The sequence below is a fragment of the Zingiber officinale genome, chromosome 11A (genome assembly GCF_018446385.1).
Source record: "Zingiber officinale cultivar Zhangliang chromosome 11A, Zo_v1.1, whole genome shotgun sequence".
Taxonomy (NCBI): Eukaryota; Viridiplantae; Streptophyta; class Magnoliopsida; order Zingiberales; family Zingiberaceae; genus Zingiber; species Zingiber officinale.
In genome coordinates, this window is record NC_056006.1 from 45,516,207 (window position 1) to 45,534,505 (window position 18,299).

At 37.4% G+C, this 18,299-nt stretch overlaps 1 protein-coding gene and 2 long non-coding RNA genes across 3 annotated transcripts; 2 read left to right on the forward strand and 1 right to left on the reverse strand.

The window, feature by feature from the left end:
• Positions 1-774: 774 nt before the first annotated feature.
• LOC122031930 lies at positions 775-6,668 on the forward strand. The gene is made up of 2 exons (XR_006125897.1): positions 775-1,214; positions 6,459-6,668. It is a non-coding gene; the product is annotated as an uncharacterized LOC122031930 (long non-coding RNA).
• A 192-nt stretch (positions 6,669-6,860) lies between these two features.
• Positions 6,861-12,792, forward strand: LOC122032504. Its single transcript, XR_006126113.1, has 2 exons — positions 6,861-7,300; positions 12,547-12,792. It is a non-coding gene; the product is annotated as an uncharacterized LOC122032504 (long non-coding RNA).
• A 4,054-nt stretch (positions 12,793-16,846) lies between these two features.
• On the reverse strand, positions 16,847-17,942 carry LOC122031376 (probable serine/threonine-protein kinase PIX13). The gene is made up of 3 exons (XM_042590494.1): positions 17,707-17,942; positions 17,177-17,562; positions 16,847-16,908 (listed from the first exon to the last, which is right to left on the reverse strand). Exons 1-3 carry the CDS (start codon positions 17,940-17,942, stop codon positions 16,847-16,849), a joined length of 684 nt encoding a protein of 227 aa, XP_042446428.1.
• Between the last annotated feature and the right edge of the window lie 357 nt (positions 17,943-18,299).

Below are 18,299 nucleotides of genomic sequence, written 5' to 3' on the forward strand. Positions count from 1 at the left end.
ATGGATATGAGCATATGTGGTAGCAGTACGGGATGGGTGACCCGGGATGAGCTCCGGGGGGGGCCCATCCAAACTTGACTGATATGGTTAGCTTCGGCTATATGACTGGATGCATGTTCTCTACGAGGTACCTCTAGGTTCATGGGACTGTTGACTGGCTCTAATTGTGGTTACCGGATATGTGACATATTCACCCTAGTAGCTACGTAGGATTATTTGTGCACAGATTATCTTTCTTTACAATGTTGTAATTAAGTTATGTTTTCTTTTGATATGATCTCTTATTACTAACTCTATTACTTCACGGATGTCTGTTTATTCATATTGGATTGTGCTTGCTGGGTCGTAGACTCATGATGTCTACATTACAGGTGAGGAAGATTCTCTGGATTTGGAAGGCCCTCGGACGGAGTAGACGAGGAGGCGGGATGGATGCATGGTACTGTCCATAGTCTGGGAGTGCGAAGCATACTGGATTCACCGTGAGGGATTTTTGTTTCTTTATCATTCGGGTGGGGATATATGAAGAGATATTGTTATTATTGATAAACATATGTTGATACAGTCATGTCCATTGGTTATGATTAGTTTCCTTAATGGTACTGCAATTTTGATCATTCAAACAGTAGTTAAAGTGGGAGATAAAAAAAAAAAAAAAAAAAAAAAAAAAACTGTGGATGTTTCAGTTGGTATCAGAGCAGTCACTCCTAAAGGACAGTGCGCGCACGCCATCTCGTCAGGAACTCGGCTACTTCTGCCTTCAAGTCTGTAAGAATTAAATTAATAGTCATAAATTTAGCTATGTTTATGTACATACTTGAGATAATGAAGTAGATCAATCCTAATAAAACGAACTGGTTAATATGCAGACTATTAGCAAAGTTTGCCGGTTACATTGTATTAGGTGTTAGTTACTGCTGTCATGCATGTGATTTGTTTTGAACTCTTCACAATGCATCCACTATAATACAAACTAGTTTTAGGTTATACTGGGTTGGGCAAGTAATCTTCCCTTTTGTAGGTACAGGTAGGGCTCTTAGGTGGGTCGTTGTTGGATTTGAGAACGTTGAGTGTGTTCTTGTTTTGCTCAGTGTGTTTTTCTCGGATTCAAGCTTTGCGATGTATTCTTGTGAGTTTTTTTTTTGTGGCCAACGGTGATCGTCTTCCTTCTGGAGCTCGGTTAATTGGTTCAATTGCCTCGGATTTAAACGAAGGTAAGCGGTTCTGCGATTTGATGTGTTTTCTTGCGATTTCTGCAGCTGCGAGCAATGGATTTCCTTTAGGGTTCAGTCAGAGTTGCCGATTTTCTTCGGATTCAACTATGGTATTTGGATCTAGTGATTTGGGGGTTTTCCGGGGTGCTCTTGGACAGTTTTTGAGGAGATTGAGGTTGGATCGGTAAACAATGGGATTTTTTTTTTACCTCTATTGTTAGCCCTGTTTCAGTTGCTCGACTCTTCCGATTTTGATGACGGATTCCGTTTGATTATGTGGAGGCTGCAGATTTAACCATGTTCTGGTTGTCGCTTAATTGATTTGATTCAATGATAGAAGTAGTTTTTTGTGATTTGGATGCATATCATTGTGGTTTGTGTTATCGAATTCGTAATGGCTATTCTGATTTGTACTTCACGGGAGTCCACAAGTTTGAGATTTAACTCTAATTCTTATGGTTGTTGAATCCTTCGAAGTGGTAGTTCTTTAATGTTGGGGTTTGATTGGTTGCAGAATGACTTATGAATCTGCGGCACTTCTGAACATTTTAAATCAAAATTATGTGTTAATTCACCTTGGCTATGTTCTGCTTGCCAGATTGGAGTACTGGTTGTTGGAGTTATCTTTAAGTTTATAAGTTAGATGTTGCGACCATGTCATTATGAATTCTTCGTTCTGGGAATGCATAGCTTAAGTTCTTGAATGCTCCTTTACATATTTCACCTTGAGCTCTAAATAACTCTATACAAGTTAGTTTTAAATTCATATGGTTTATGCATTTGCTTTATACTTACCTGCACAGCTACTGGATTTAAATTATTACTACCCATGCTTGTTTGCTGATTTAAAAGTGGCTGGACAAGTTATGTTTTATGTGAGGATACTTTGATCATAGTAAAGCTTAGTGGGTCTCTGTACACCTGGAAATCGAATCACCATGCTTAGACCCCTATTTGGTTAGAAGTTAACTCTGCATGTATCTAGCTGTAGGAAATAGTTGATACCATGTTTAAGGTAACGTTTCAAGCATTTGGTGCTTAAAGGTTTGAGAAAAATTAAATTGTGCCTCTTCATGACTTCCTGTACAGATTGTCATGCTTGAGCTGTGCTAAATTGTGATTGTTCTAAATGCTATGATGAAAACCTGGTTAATATACCTCAATGTATATAAGGCTAAAAGTGATAGGATTGAATGGTGGGAAAAAAAAATAATAAGGACAAATATACAAATCTCACAAACTCTACCCCACCAATTATGCAGATAGTTATATTTTATGACCACGCATGTTATGGATTTTTATAAAATATTCTAGGTGTGTAGGTATTAGGTTAAATCGTTGTGCAAAAGGCGGGTCCCGCCGCCCAGCGGCCCCTAGGCCTGGCCCCACAGGGATCCTAGGAGGAGGTAAATCAGCGGTGAATACTGGCCCGGGTAAGACGTGGTGTTTCCGGAATTTAACACAGTCGGCCTAGATTATTCATCCAGTGTGTGTCCGTGGACCTTCGACCCTACGACTCATTGTGCAAGGATGCCACGCCTTAACCGGTTGATCCAGCCCGCAGGGCAGGTATTAGGTTAAATCAGTTCATATAGATGGTGTGGACATGGACAGTAAGGTTGCATGCTACTGTTTCGATATTAAGGATTGATGTGTTAATAGTATGATTTGGCAGGAGATATGTTTATAAACTTTAGCACACCTTTGTTACACGACTTCAGACAACTTTTATTTTTAGAGCCGTGTGTGATGGGGACTTATTTATACTACAGAGGGTGGTGTGCATGCACGCATGAGGTTTAGGAAATATTTAGTGAGAAACACAACTTAATGATGGACAATTTACGCTCATGTATGGGTTAAGTCTAGTCTCGTTTTATTGGGTTTAATTGTGTGTGTTTTCAACCATGTTATTGTAACCTTGTATGGTTTTAGAGTTTATAGCTTGTAAGATTAATTGTTTTCCTTGCTATGATACCATGTTTCTGACCCTATGAATTGTGCATGTTCCCTAACCTTATAAAGCTCTAATTAGCTTCTATAGTTTGTAGATTTCGGGTACCATAGATCAATGTGTGATGCTCTAGAATAAGCTCTCGTCTTAAATTTTAAAGGTTTGTATAGATAAAGAATTAGGAATCATGATGAGTATTTCCCTCACTAATTTGTCAAGGATTGATTGTTATGATTTTCTTTACAAATTGTGTGTGTTCTTCTCATCTTATGAATTTAATGGTTCCTATAAACTATGGATGTTGGGTTTCTTGGTAGATGTGTTAAACTCGAGTCTGATTAATTACATTGTATTTCTCCATCTTCCTTACCATGGTAGTATTAGATGCTATGTGCTAGATTCAGTTTACGATGCTTTGTCCAGAACCATTTTCAGGGTTACCTTATAGTATATGCTAGGTTTGGTTCCTAGTTTAGGATGGATAAAAAAAAAAAAAAATGAATTTAAGGAAATATTGTAGAGGGTGAAACTTGTTGATATGCTAGGATCATTGGGGGCAAGGAAGCCAACCACGTTATTTTATGTGACACATTCTTGTAAGAGGCATGGCAAGAAATTTACTATTATAGTATTGAAACCTAATACTACTAGATATAAGTAATGTCTTCTATGCTATAGGTACTATGTTATGTCAACACTCAACATGATTTGACACATTCACGTGTTAAAAATAAATAAATAAATAAATAAATAAATAAATTCAAATGAATGTGATTAATGATAATGAAGATTATGGTAATATATCAATTTTTGAATTTTATATAGCAAATCGCTATTATTTTGGTGCCCTAAATCTCACATGTTTGGTTTAATTTATTGAGTGTTTCATATAAAAAGGAGAGTCATGGTTCTAATTAAGAAGATTAATACATAATAACATGAGGTTGGTTGCAATGATTATTAAGAGGGATTTGGTTAAGAGCTTATAGAAGATAAGTTTAAATAAGGTTTCAACCATATTAAGAGATTAGGTATGATGAAATTAAGGGAGACATGAGAAGTCACTATCCAGAATTGTTAAGTAAGATTCAATTTCGAGGACGAAATTCTATTTAAGGGGGAGGAATTGTAATGTCCCAAACTAATTAAAAATAATTATTTAATTAGTTCAGGTATAATTAAAATGTAATTTAATTTAAATGGTTAGCTTTAATTTTGTTTAATCAAATAGGTTATAATATATCCGAACTTAAATAAATTTCATGACATAAATATGTATAAAAGTTATAGAAAGGGGACTTGGTGATGTAAACTATAAATTTTGTACGGCTTGGATGAGTATAAAATAAATACATAAGGTTATTAAATACTAAAAGAAAATGGATAAAGGGGTAAATAATTAAATCTAATCTAATTATATTATTTTAAGGAAAAATAAGTATGTGTCTATGATGATTTATCAGGAATTAAGTTGATATGAATTTATGTAGTTTACTGAAATTTTTATGAATTTTTAGGAAATTATTTTAGGTTTTAAGGGATATAATTGGGTATGAGAAAGTCTGTTTAAAGATATCCAATTAAATTAGGAGTTGATAGAATTAATTACCCTAAGTGGGGATTAGAAACCTAAGTATAAGTATAGGTACAAAGGGGTTGCTGAAAACCTTCGCCGCACACCCTCTCCCAAACGCCGATACTTCCGCATCTGGGTACCCACACCAGTGGCGACGAAGCTTGGTGCCATTGACTGAGCTCCGATCAAGCTTCATTCCACGGGCGATCTCTTGGAGAGCTTCGTGATCGAGCACGGCGACTTCCAATCAGCTCGCCAATGGCACAAAACAGAGGGTGAGGGTTTCCGCCGGAGGAACGAGGAGGAAAAGGCAAGTTCACATCCTTGTGATTTCTTGAAATCCATGAGGTAAGGGAGAATAACATAAGAGGTGTTGAAATGTTTATGAATGAGGTTTGCTTGTTCGAATGGTCTGTGAATCCATGTTCTGGGATGATTCTTACTTCGTCAGGGGTTTTCTTCGGGTTTTCGCATGGGGATTGGGAGTCAACCATTGAATGCGGTTTTGGGTTTCGGTGTTTTGATGCTTACTACCGAGAATTGTCGTTTGATTTCTTTTGTGGATGGGTTCCTTGTTCGTGAAGTTTTGTTTTGCTTTGAGGATTCATTGAAGATCTTGCTAGTTTTAGCCAGTAAACTTTATATCGATGAAGTTCATGGACAATGAAATTATCTGTCGTGATTTTCGTAGCGTTCATTCGGCGGTGGTTGGATTTGGGATCTGATTTCTTCCATACTGATAATGATGCGAGTTCTGGATGTTACCTGTATGCGTATATGCCTGACCGAGATGTATATAGTGGAATGAGTTTCGTTTTGAGTTTTCTGTAGAACCTTGGGCTTGGTTTTGGTTCCTGTGAAGTTTTCTGGTCGATTTTGAGGTTGATCTGTGTTCTTCTTGGGTTCTCGAGAGTTTCGGATGGAATGTTGGTTTACGATTTTCCCCCGTTATTCTGCTGTTCTAAATGTATGCCAATCTGATCTCGCAGTGATTTGAGCCTTGTTTTGAGTTGCATGATTAAATTATGGCTTTTCGCCAAGGATATGTTGTGGTTTACTATTGGGATCCGGGTAATAGGAATTCTTGATACTAGTTCTGTGATCTAATATCCTGTATGCTTGCATGCTTTTCTTAAATATCGTGATTGATCTCTACTATGATAATAAGAACATACCGTGATAGGTTCCTTGGTTTTGAAATGCATGCTTATATTGTGTATAGCTATGCTGTATGAAATACGGATAAGGAAAGGTTATTGTGAATGGATATGTTGACCGTAAGAATGAAATAGCTAGGCATGATAAATTGTTACAAGATAAGGTAGTTGTTTATGATTTCCTACATAGCTAATAGAATGGATATGAGCATATGTGGTGACAGTACGGGATGGGTGACCCGGGATGAGCTCCGGGGAGGACCCATCCAAACTTGACTGATATGGTTAGCTTCGGCTATATGACTGGATGCATGTTCTCTACGAGGTTCCTCTAGGTTCATGGGACTGTTGACTGGCTCTAATTGTGGTTACCGGATATGTGACATATTCACCCTAGTAGCTACGTAGGATTATTGTTGCATGTTATCTCTTTCTTTATATGTAAGATATTTTCTTGATATGATCTCTTATTACTAACTCTATTACTTCACGGATGTCTGTTTATTCATATTGGATTGTGCTTGCTGGGTCGTAGACTCATGATGTCTACATTACAGGTGAGGAAGATTCTCTGGATTTGGAAGGCCCTCGGACGGAGTAGACGAGGAGGCGGGATGGATGCATGGTACTGTCCATAGTCTGGGAGTGCGAAGCATACTGGATTCACCGTGAGGGATTTTTGTTTCTTTATCATTCGGGTGGGGATATATGAAGAGATATTGTTATTATTGATAAACATATGTTGATACAGTCATGTCCATTGGTTATGATTAGTTTCCGTAATGGTACTGAATTTTGATCATTCAAACAGTAGTTAAAGTGGGAGATAAAAAAAAAAAAAAAAAAAAAAAAAAAACTGTGGATGTTTCAGTTGGTATCAGAGCAGTCACTCCTAAAGGACAGTGCGCGCACGCCATCTCGTCAGGAACTCGGCTACTTCTGCCTTCAAGTCTGTAAGAATTAAATTAATAGTCATAAATTTAGCTATGTTTATGTACATACTTGAGATAATGAAGTAGATCAATCCTAATAAAACGAACTGGTTAATATGCAGACTATTAGCAAAGTTTGCCGGTTACATTGTATTAGGTGTTAGTTACTGCTGTCATGCATGTGATTTGTTTTGAACTCTTCACAATGCATCCACTATAATACAAACTAGTTTTAGGTTATACTGGGTTGGGCAAGTAATCTTCCCTTTTGTAGGTACAGGTAGGGCTCTTAGGTGGGTCGTTGTTGGATTTGAGAACGTTGAGTGTGTTCTTGTTTTGCTCAGTGTGTTTTTCTCGGATTCAAGCTTTGCGATGTATTCTTGTGAGTTTTTTTTTTGTGGCCAACGGTGATCGTCTTCCTTCTGGAGCTCGGTTAATTGGTTCAATTGCCTCGGATTTAAACGAAGGTAAGCGGTTCTGCGATTTGATGTGTTTTCTTGCGATTTCTGCAGCTGCGAGCAATGGATTTCCTTTAGGGTTCAGTCAGAGTTGCCGATTTTCTTCGGATTCAACTATGGTATTTGGATCTAGTGATTTGGGGGTTTTCCGGGGTGCTCTTGGACAGTTTTTGAGGAGATTGAGGTTGGATCGGTAAACAATGGGATTTTTTTTTTACCTCTATTGTTAGCCCTGTTTCAGTTGCTCGACTCTTCCGATTTTGATGACGGATTCCGTTTGATTATGTGGAGGCTGCAGATTTAACCATGTTCTGGTTGTCGCTTAATTGATTTGATTCAATGATAGAAGTAGTTTTTTGTGATTTGGATGCATATCATTGTGGTTTGTGTTATCGAATTCGTAATGGCTATTCTGATTTGTACTTCACGGGAGTCCACAAGTTTGAGATTTAACTCTAATTCTTATGGTTGTTGAATCCTTCGAAGTGGTAGTTCTTTAATGTTGGGGTTTGATTGGTTGCAGAATGACTTATGAATCTGCGGCACTTCTGAACATTTTAAATCAAAATTATGTGTTAATTCACCTTGGCTATGTTCTGCTTGCCAGATTGGAGTACTGGTTGTTGGAGTTATCTTTAAGTTTATAAGTTAGATGTTGCGACCATGTCATTATGAATTCTTCGTTCTGGGAATGCATAGCTTAAGTTCTTGAATGCTCCTTTACATATTTCACCTTGAGCTCTAAATAACTCTATACAAGTTAGTTTTAAATTCATATGGTTTATGCATTTGCTTTATACTTACCTGCACAGCTACTGGATTTAAATTATTACTACCCATGCTTGTTTGCTGATTTAAAAGTGGCTGGACAAGTTATGTTTTATGTGAGGATACTTTGATCATAGTAAAGCTTAGTGGGTCTCTGTACACCTGGAAATCGAATCACCATGCTTAGACCCCTATTTGGTTAGAAGTTAACTCTGCATGTATCTAGCTGTAGGAAATAGTTGATACCATGTTTAAGGTAACGTTTCAAGCATTTGGTGCTTAAAGGTTTGAGAAAAATTAAATTGTGCCTCTTCATGACTTCCTGTACAGATTGTCATGCTTGAGCTGTGCTAAATTGTGATTGTTCTAAATGCTATGATGAAAACCTGGTTAATATACCTCAATGTATATAAGGCTAAAAGTGATAGGATTGAATGGTGGGAAAAAAAAATAATAAGGACAAATATACAAATCTCACAAACTCTACCCCACCAATTATGCAGATAGTTATATTTTATGACCACGCATGTTATGGATTTTTATAAAATATTCTAGGTGTGTAGGTATTAGGTTAAATCGTTGTGCAAAAGGCGGGTCCCGCCGCCCAGCGGCCCCCTAGGCCTGGCCCCACAGGGATCCTAGGAGGAGGTAAATCAACGGTGAATGCTGGCCCGGGTAAAGCGTGGTGTCTCTGGAATTTAACACAGCCGGCCCAGATTATTCATCCAGTGCGCGTCCGTGGACCTTCGACCCTACGACTCATTGTGCAAGGATGCCACGCCTTAACCGGTTGATCCAGCCCGCAGGGGCAGGTATTAGGTTAAATCAGTTCATATAGATGGTGTGGACATGGACAGTAAGGTTGCATGCTACTGTTTCGATATTAAGGATTGATGTGTTAATAGTATGATTTGGCAGGAGATATGTTTATAAACTTTAGCACACCTTTGTTACACGACTTCAGACAACTTTTATTTTTAGAGCCGTGTGTGATGGGGACTTATTTATACTACAGAGGGTGGTGTGCATGCACGCATGAGGTTTAGGAAATATTTAGTGAGAAACACAACTTAATGATGGACAATTTACGCTCATGTATGGGTTAAGTCTAGTCTCGTTTTATTGGGTTTAATTGTGTGTGTTTTCAACCATGTTATTGTAACCTTGTATGGTTTTAGAGTTTATAGCTTGTAAGATTAATTGTTTTCCTTGCTATGATACCATGTTTCTGACCCTATGAATTGTGCATGTTCCCTAACCTTATAAAGCTCTAATTAGCTTCTATAGTTTGTAGATTTCGGGTACCATAGATCAATGTGTGATGCTCTAGAATAAGCTCTCGTCTTAAATTTTAAAGGTTTGTATAGATAAAGAATTAGGAATCATGATGAGTATTTCCCTCACTAATTTGTCAAGGATTGATTGTTATGATTTTCTTTACAAATTGTGTGTGTTCTTCTCATCTTATGAATTTAATGGTTCCTATAAACTATGGATGTTGGGTTTCTTGGTAGATGTGTTAAACTCGAGTCTGATTAATTACATTGTATTTCTCCATCTTCCTTACCATGGTAGTATTAGATGCTATGTGCTAGATTCAGTTTACGATGCTTTGTCCAGAACCATTTTCAGGGTTACCTTATAGTATATGCTAGGTTTGGTTCCTAGTTTAGGATGGATAAAAAAAAAAAAAAATGAATTTAAGGAAATATTGTAGAGGGTGAAACTTGTTGATATGCTAGGATCATTGGGGGCAAGGAAGCCAACCACGTTATTTTATGTGACACATTCTTGTAAGAGGCATGGCAAGAAATTTACTATTATAGTATTGAAACCTAATACTACTAGATATAAGTAATGTCTTCTATGCTATAGGTACTATGTTATGTCAACACTCAACATGATTTGACACATTCACGTGTTAAAAATAAATAAATAAATAAATAAATAAATAAATTTAAATGAATGTGATTAATGATAATGAAGATTATGGTAATATATCAATTTTTGAATTTTATATAGCAAATCGCTATTATTTTGGTGCCCTAAATCTCACATGTTTGGTTTAATTTATTGAGTGTTTCATATAAAAAGGAGAGTCATGGTTCTAATTAAGAAGATTAATACATAATAACATGAGGTTGGTTGCAATGATTATTAAGAGGGATTTGGTTAAGAGCTTATAGAAGATAAGTTTAAATAAGGTTTCAACCATATTAAGAGATTAGGTATGATGAAATTAAGGGAGACATGAGAAGTCACTATCCAGAATTGTTAAGTAAGATTCAATTTCGAGGACGAAATTCTATTTAAGGGGGAGGAATTGTAATGTCCCAAACTAATTAAAATAATTATTTAATTAGTTCGGTATAATTAAAATGTAATTTAATTTAAATGGTTAGCTTTAATTTTGTTTAATCAAATAGGTTATAATATATCCGAACTTAAATAAATTTCATGACATAAATATGTATAAAAGTTATAGAAAGGGGACTTGGTGATGTAAACTATAAATTTTATACGGCTTGGATGAGTATAAAATAAATACATAAGGTTATTAAATACTAAAAGAAAATGGATAAAGGGGTAAATAATTAAATCTAATCTAATTATATTATTTTAAGGAAAAATAAGTATGTGTCTATGATGATTTATCAGAATTAAGTTGATATGAATTTATGTAGTTTACTGAAATTTTTATGAATTTTTAGGAAATTATTTTAGGTTTTAAGGGATATAATTGGGTATGAGAAAGTCCATTTAAAGATATCCAATTAAATTAGGAGTTGATAGAATTAATTACCCTAAGTGGGGATTAGAAACCTAAGTATAAGTATAGGTACAAAGGGGTTGCTGAAAACCTTCGCCGCACACCCTCTCCCAAACGCCGATACTTCCGCATCTGGGTACCCACACCAGTGGCGACGAAGCTTGGTGCCATTGACTGAGCTCCGATCAAGCTTCATTCCACGGGCGATCTCTTGGAGAGCTTCGTGATCGAGCACGGCGACTTCCAATCAGCTCGCCAATGGCACAAAACAGAGGGTGAGGGTTTCCGCCGGAGGAACGAGGAGGAAAAGGCAAGTTCACATCCTTGTGATTTCTTGAAATCCATGAGGTAAGGGAGAATAACATAAGAGGTGTTGAAATGTTTATGAATGAGGTTTGCTTGTTCGAATGGTCTGTGAATCCATGTTCTGGGATGATTCTTACTTCGTCAGGGGTTTTCTTCGGGTTTTCGCATGGGGATTGGGAGTCAACCATTGAATGCGGTTTTGGGTTTCGGTGTTTTGATGCTTACTACCGAGAATTGTCGTTTGATTTCTTTTGTGGATGGGTTCCTTGTTCGTGAAGTTTTGTTTTGCTTTGAGGATTCATTGAAGATCTTGCTAGTTTTAGCCAGTAAACTTTATATCGATGAAGTTCATGGACAATGAAATTATCTGTCGTGATTTTCGTAGCGTTCATTCGGCGGTGGTTGGATTTGGGATCTGATTTCTTCCATACTGATAATGATGCGAGTTCTGGATGTTACCTGTATGCGTATATGCCTGACCGAGATGTATATAGTGGAATGAGTTTCGTTTTGAGTTTTCTGTAGAACCTTGGGCTTGGTTTTGGTTCCTGTGAAGTTTTCTGGTCGATTTTGAGGTTGATCTGTGTTCTTCTTGGGTTCTCGAGAGTTTCGGATGGAATGTTGGTTTACGATTTTCCCCCGTTATTCTGCTGTTCTAAATGTATGCCAATCTGATCTCGCAGTGATTTGAGCCTTGTTTTGAGTTGCATGATTAAATTATGGCTTTTCGCCAAGGATATGTTGTGGTTTACTATTGGGATCCGGGTAATAGGAATTCAATTCTTGGTTGATACTAGTTCTGTGATCTAATTCATGTTGCATGTTTTATATCGTGGTTGATCTCTACTATGATAATGTAAAAACTGTGATGGTTCTTGGTTTGATACGCATGCTTATATTGTGTATAGCTATGTTGTATATGATACGGATATGGAACGGGCATTGTGAATGGATATGTTGACTGTAAGAATGAAAGGGTTATGCAAGATAAATTGTTACAAGATAAGGTAGTTGTTTAATGATTTCTACATAGCTAATAGAATGGATATGAGCATATGTGGTAGCAGTACGGGATGGGTGACCCGGGATGAGCTCCGGGGGGGGCCCATCCAAACTTGAATGATATGGTTAGCTTCGGCTATATGACTGGATGCATGCTCTCTACGAGGTACCTCTAGGTTCATGGGACTGTTGACTGGCTCTAATTGTGGTTACCGGATATGTGACATATTCACCCTAGTAGCTACGTAGGATTATTTGTGCATGATTATCTTTCTTTACAATGTTGTAATTAAGTTATGTTTTCTTTTGATGTGATCTCTTATTACTAACTCTATTACTTCACGGATGTCTGTTTATTCATATTGGATTGTGCTTGCTGGGTCGTAGACTCATGATGTCTACATTACAGGTGAGGAAGATTCTCTGGATTTGGAAGGCCCTCGGACGGAGTAGACGAGGAGGCGGGATGGATGCATGGTACTGTCCATAGTCTGGGAGTGCGAAGCATACTGGATTCACCGTGAGGGATTTTTGTTTCTTTATCATTCGGGTGGGGATATATGAAGAGATATTGTTATTATTGATAAACATATGTTGATACAGTCATGTCCATTGGTTATGATTAGTTTCCTTAATGGTACTGCAATTTTGATCATTCAAACAGTAGTTAAAGTGGGAGATAAAAAAAAAAAAAAAAAAAAAAAAAAAAAAACTGTGGATGTTTCATGAATCATAAGCTTGCATAATGAACATATCATTTTATCATATCCTAAAGCATGCATGATTGAACACATAGCACATACATGGATCATAAGCATACATAAAAGAGCATATCACTTATCATAAAAAGACAACCATTCATGGAATCATTAAATAACATTTCTTGATTCATTCATAGCATGTGAGGTACATCTAGGTCACTAAACCCATATGGCCGAAAGTCATGAGTAGAGGCATGATTTCTAGACAATCATACAAACATAAAAATCTCATGCTATCTTCACATACTAGCATAAGAAAGGTCATAAGCATGTTAACCTAAATTTTTAAGCCCTCCTAGGTTTCCAATTCTTTCATGGCCGAAACCTTTCATGAAAAGAAATCAAGTTCTAAGCAACATGCAAACATGTAAACCCTAACCCATATCATATCATATTTCATAAGGAACTACTTAAGCATATTTAGTTTGGGTTCTAAGTTCCTTAAGCTCCTAATCTTATCATGGCCGAACCCTAGCATGTCTCATTCTAGGTTACAAGTAGCATGGAAGTGTTGAACCTTAAGCCAATATCTTATACATTTCATGAGGAACAACATAAGCACATTTGTTTTAAATTTCAAACTTCCTAGACCCATTAACTTGTAGTGGTCGAACCATACCTATCATGGAACTAGGTTTTTAGTGGCATAAGAGCATGGAAAACACAACTACATTTCATAGCATGCATCACAAGACATCATAAGCATATATAAGTTGGGTTCTAAATTTTCTCTAGGCCTTTAAACTTGTAGTGGCCGAAACACATCAAGCATGGGACTAAGTTTCTAGTGGCATAAGAGCATGGAAACCACAACTACATTTCATAGTACTTATCACAAGAAACATCGTGAACATATATAAGTTGGTTTCAAAATTTCTCTAGACCTTTACACTAGTATTGGCCGAAACCTATCAAGCATGAAACTAAGTTTCTAGTGGCATAAGAGCATGGAAACCACAACTACATTTCATAGTACTTATCACAAGAAACATCATGAACATATGTAAGTTGGGTTCTAAGTTTTCCTAGGCCTTTATTCCAAAGGTGGCCGAAACATATGAGCTTGGTTTTGTTTTTCATATGGCCTAAAAGCATGGAAACCCTACCCAATTCTCATGGCATCATAACAAGGAACAACATGAGTAAACTTAGTTAAAAATCTACACATCCTAGCTTTAAAACATAGTGTGGCCGAAAGTTGCATGTAACCAAAATTCTATGTAACAAGCAACCATAAAAACATCAACTAGTTTCATATCATTTATCAAGAAGGTCATGAGCCTCCTAGCCTTGGTTTAAACTTTCCTAGACTTCAAATCTCATCATAACCGAATCTTCATAAGCATGAAATAAGATTCATAACTAACATACAATTATGGCATAACATTTTAGCTTCATGTCTTGTCTTAGGAGAAATCTTAGCATGCTTAGTTTTAGGTTTAAAACTCTACTAGGCCTTTACTTCTTCCATGGCCGAATATTCATGAGCATGGAAATGGAGTTTCAAACAACATACAAGTAAGAGAAAAAGTTAACAACCTCATTATCATAGGGTACATAACACAAGAATAAGGAAACATGCTTAGTTTGAGTCTTAAACTTACCTAGTCTTCTTGTTCATGCTTGGCCGAGAGTCTAAGGCTTATGGATCTAAGTTTTCATTATTTATTCTAGCGTGGAAACCTTAGATTAACCTCTTACATAAAAATACATGTCACAAAGAAAAATAATGAGCATATCTAGTTACAATTTTCTTAGGCTCTTCTTCTTGTTTTGGCTGAATTTTTCATAAAGCAAGTCCTAGGTTTTTAAGCGATCTATCTTCATGGAAAACCATATAAACTATTGTACCACAGGTGAGGGGAAGCTTACATAGTGTTCACTTGTAAATCTTTAAAGAATTGGTTCCCTTGGTGAAGAGGAAGAAGGGAGCTTCTTCTTCTAGCACTCCTTTTGATTTCTCTTGCTTGGAAGGGTACACCTTGAAGGCTCCTTCTTGTAGTTTAGTTTTCTCTTAGGGAGAAACCTAAACTTGGCTTGTGGAAATGAGGGAGGAGGCTTCTAGTTTCGGCAAGGGTGAGGGAGAAGGAAAAAAAAATGAAATCCTTTAGTTCCTTTCCTTTTTAAGCTAAGTGGGTGGAAGTTACAAAGATGAACTTTGCTTCCTTTCCTCCTTAATTCATGCATGTATCTTTCTAATGAGAATATGTCCTCATTCCCTCCCCTTAACTCTTCTCTTCATTGTTCTCTTAAACTCCACGAAAATAGAGAAGAAAAAGGAAGAAAGACAACTTGTCTTTTGCTACTCCTTTTTCTTAACCAAGAGGTAAACAAGGGGAAGAAAGTTACTTGATTTTCTCTTGTTCCCTCACTTAATTATATCTTTACTTTTAACTACAATTTCCATCATTTCCCATTCACATGTTATTCATTATCCTAGTGGTTATCATACATAATTTTATTTCTATCCTTTGTGAGAGGTTCAAGGTTCAAACCTTCACCTCTTCTTTTATTTCTCTTATTTCTTTTTTTTCTTTTTGATTCTTCTAACCTTTATGCTCTAAAGCAACTAACACCCATATACTTATCTTATAATTTTGTGGGTGTTACAAAGATCTAATAAAATGAGGGAAAAGCTAAGAGAAGTTCATAATCAATCAAATCAAATATGAGTTTGTATTATTACCATTGCTGGAAGTGAATCCTTGTGGTCAAATCCAAAATTTTCAATTATATCTTTCATATATCGCATGATATAAAAAGCACATTGCTCCGCATCCGATTGTTGAGGAGCCTATGTTAGAAAAGAAAATTTATTAATACGTAGTCAAGACCACATGAACGTGACATTCACATAATGAGTAGAATTTTTGTTAAAGAATTACCAGCTAAATCCAAGTGCCTGAATTTTCTAGTGGCATTCACAAAAATATTTCCTTCTATTTGATTGCTTGATGAATTGAGTTGTGTCATACTTGTTCCAAGTCCTTCTGCATCTTGTAGCAAACAATTTGACAAAGAAAGATGTTCTAGGCTATTATAATTAATTTGGTGAAGCCAAGTATTTGCTAAAGAGAGATAGACACAACTCATGTCTAGATATTCTAGAGAAGTTAAGTGGGAAAGCCAACTCAGGTCATTTGACCATTGTGAAGAACGCCAATCACAACAACTAAGGTCGAGGAAGCATAGGCTAGAAAGATTACCTAATTGTTGAGGAATTAATCCATCAAATATTGCATTGGAGAGGTTAAGATGTTCCACATGGACAAGTGAGGAAATCATACTAGCTAGGGATGCGAAGTTGTTGAAGCTTAAATCCAAGTACTTTAAATGCTTTAGTTTAAGCAAAGAAGGATTTAACTTACTTTCTTCTGGAAATGAATTATATTGAACAAGTGGGTAGTGAAGATCAAGCCTTATGACATGGTTGGTGGTGTTATCACAGGCAACTCCTCTCCACTTGCAACAGTCATAACCGGTCCAAGAAGAAAGCCAATGATCGGAGTTGTACAAGTCAGACTTGATGGCAAGTAGAGCTCTCCTTTCACTCTCGAAGCAATTGCTCCCCTTAGATACATGTGGATGATCATCACAGCTTGCTCTAGTGTTAAACAATAATATGATTAGGAAGAAAGTAGCATGCATTGAGAAATTAGAGTTGCTCTTACAACCACAACTAATAGCCATAGAGTAGTGATCAAGGAAGACTAGCTTGATTGAATCGTAAGCAAAAAACCACATGAAGTCAACGTACTCAACACCAACTTCAACAACCATAAGTAGGAATTTAATGTTTACTAAATACTTACTATTTCTTCAGACAAACCCACATATCCTTTTCGAGAAAGACGGTGAAGGTATAAGTTTGTCTTACTTCTTTAACTTTGTAATTCACTTTTTTTCTTCAACTGAAACAACACCACACAACAACAAAAAAAAAATAGTTCAAGTTCCCAAGATCTTGACGAGGTTTGGATGTGAAAGCCTCCCTAGAAAGTTCACTTCTGAATGCAGCCACATTTAACAGTAATCATTAACAAGAACTACCAAGTCAATTAAACCAAATGGCAGAATTTACTTTGGAAGCCACAGTATCCAATAAGAAAATATACTTGTTTAAACTATCTACAAATTGGACATTATTGATTTCTACTACAAAATGCAATAAAAGTTGAATTTTCAATAATCCACAATGAGTTATATGTCACAAATCTAAAGAAGCAGAAGAAGGAATAGCAGATATTGCACAAGGGGAGGAAGGGAGAGTATCTCAGACCTGCCACTCCTCCAGCCCCTGCACGCTTTCAGAGTTGAGCTTCTTCACGGCCACCAACGTGCCCACGTCGCTCTTGGAAGGATTGAGAGTCTTCTCCTCCACCCAACCCTTGTACACCTTCCCGAATCCACCCTCTCCGAGAATGGACTCGGGCTTGAAGTTCCTAGTGGAGCTCCGGAGCTCGGCGAAGGTATAGACGCGAAGGTTGGGCGCCTCCAGGATCCTCCCCTCCGGGAACACCTTCTCGACGCTGATGCCGTTGTCGGAGGACTCACCCAAGGTCGTGCTGCTGCTGAGGTTTGATAGCTTCCCGGTGGTCATCTCGCTGCTGCTGGTCCTTGACGACGAGCGACCTGCACGATTAGCCAAAAGGGTCAGGATTTCTCTAGATCAGATGAAAATTAAGCACGGAACTAAAATTATTGAAGGTGGTAAAAGGCAACTTTTTCAAACTGGAGATGAAATCTGGACCAAAAATCATCTCCTGAAACCTAGCAAAATCAGGTGAAAGATCGAGAAGAAAATATACCTGGACTTATGGTGTGCCAACTGCAGGAGTGGGAGATCTTGAAGATGAACCAAAGCAATTCCCCATTCTCTTGTCGTCGTCGTCTTCTCCTCCTCTTCCCCGCTATCTTTCTTCCCAATTGTCGTTTCTTTCTCTCTGATTAGGAAACGAAAAATCGAGGAAGGAGAAGGAAATCTAGAAGGACACGAGAAAACCACGACGAAGAAGAAAACGAGGTTCTTGACCGAGAGCCTCATCAAGCATCGAATAGAGAAGGTAGGGAGGATAATTGTCAGTTGGCAGGGGCGATCAGATCTACTCAGAAAGCAAAATAACGCAAAGGAAGCAAAATTTTAAGGCAATGAGGTGGATTTGAGAAGCAAAAAGTAGGCGATTCCTAGCTCTCTTGCTCCCTCCCTCCCTCCTCCTCCTCCTTCGTTGCCTCTTGCTGTCGCTTAGAAAAATGGGAAGCGACGAAACATTTTGGTGCTTATGTTTACATAAATACTCGAGCAACAAGAAGGGGAAGAGGGAGATGAGGCTGAGAGAGATGGTCGGGCGGTCAGCGGCGAGGAGGAAAGTGGTGGCGGCGTCGCGATGGTATACGATGGACG

Excerpts from the sequence above, each read along its gene's own strand:
- LOC122031376 (XM_042590494.1), bottom strand. The coding sequence starts at position 17,942 with ATGAGGCTCTCGGTCAAGAACCTCGTTTTCTTCTTCGTCGTGGTTTTC. Across the intron at positions 17,563-17,706 it reads TTGGCACACCATAAGTCCAG|AGAAATCCTGACCCTTTTGG; the intron begins GTATATTTTCTT and ends CATCTGATCTAG. Across the intron at positions 16,909-17,176 it reads GGGGCTGGAGGAGTGGCAGG|CAGAAGTGAACTTTCTAGGG; the intron begins TCTGAGATACTC and ends TGTGGCTGCATT.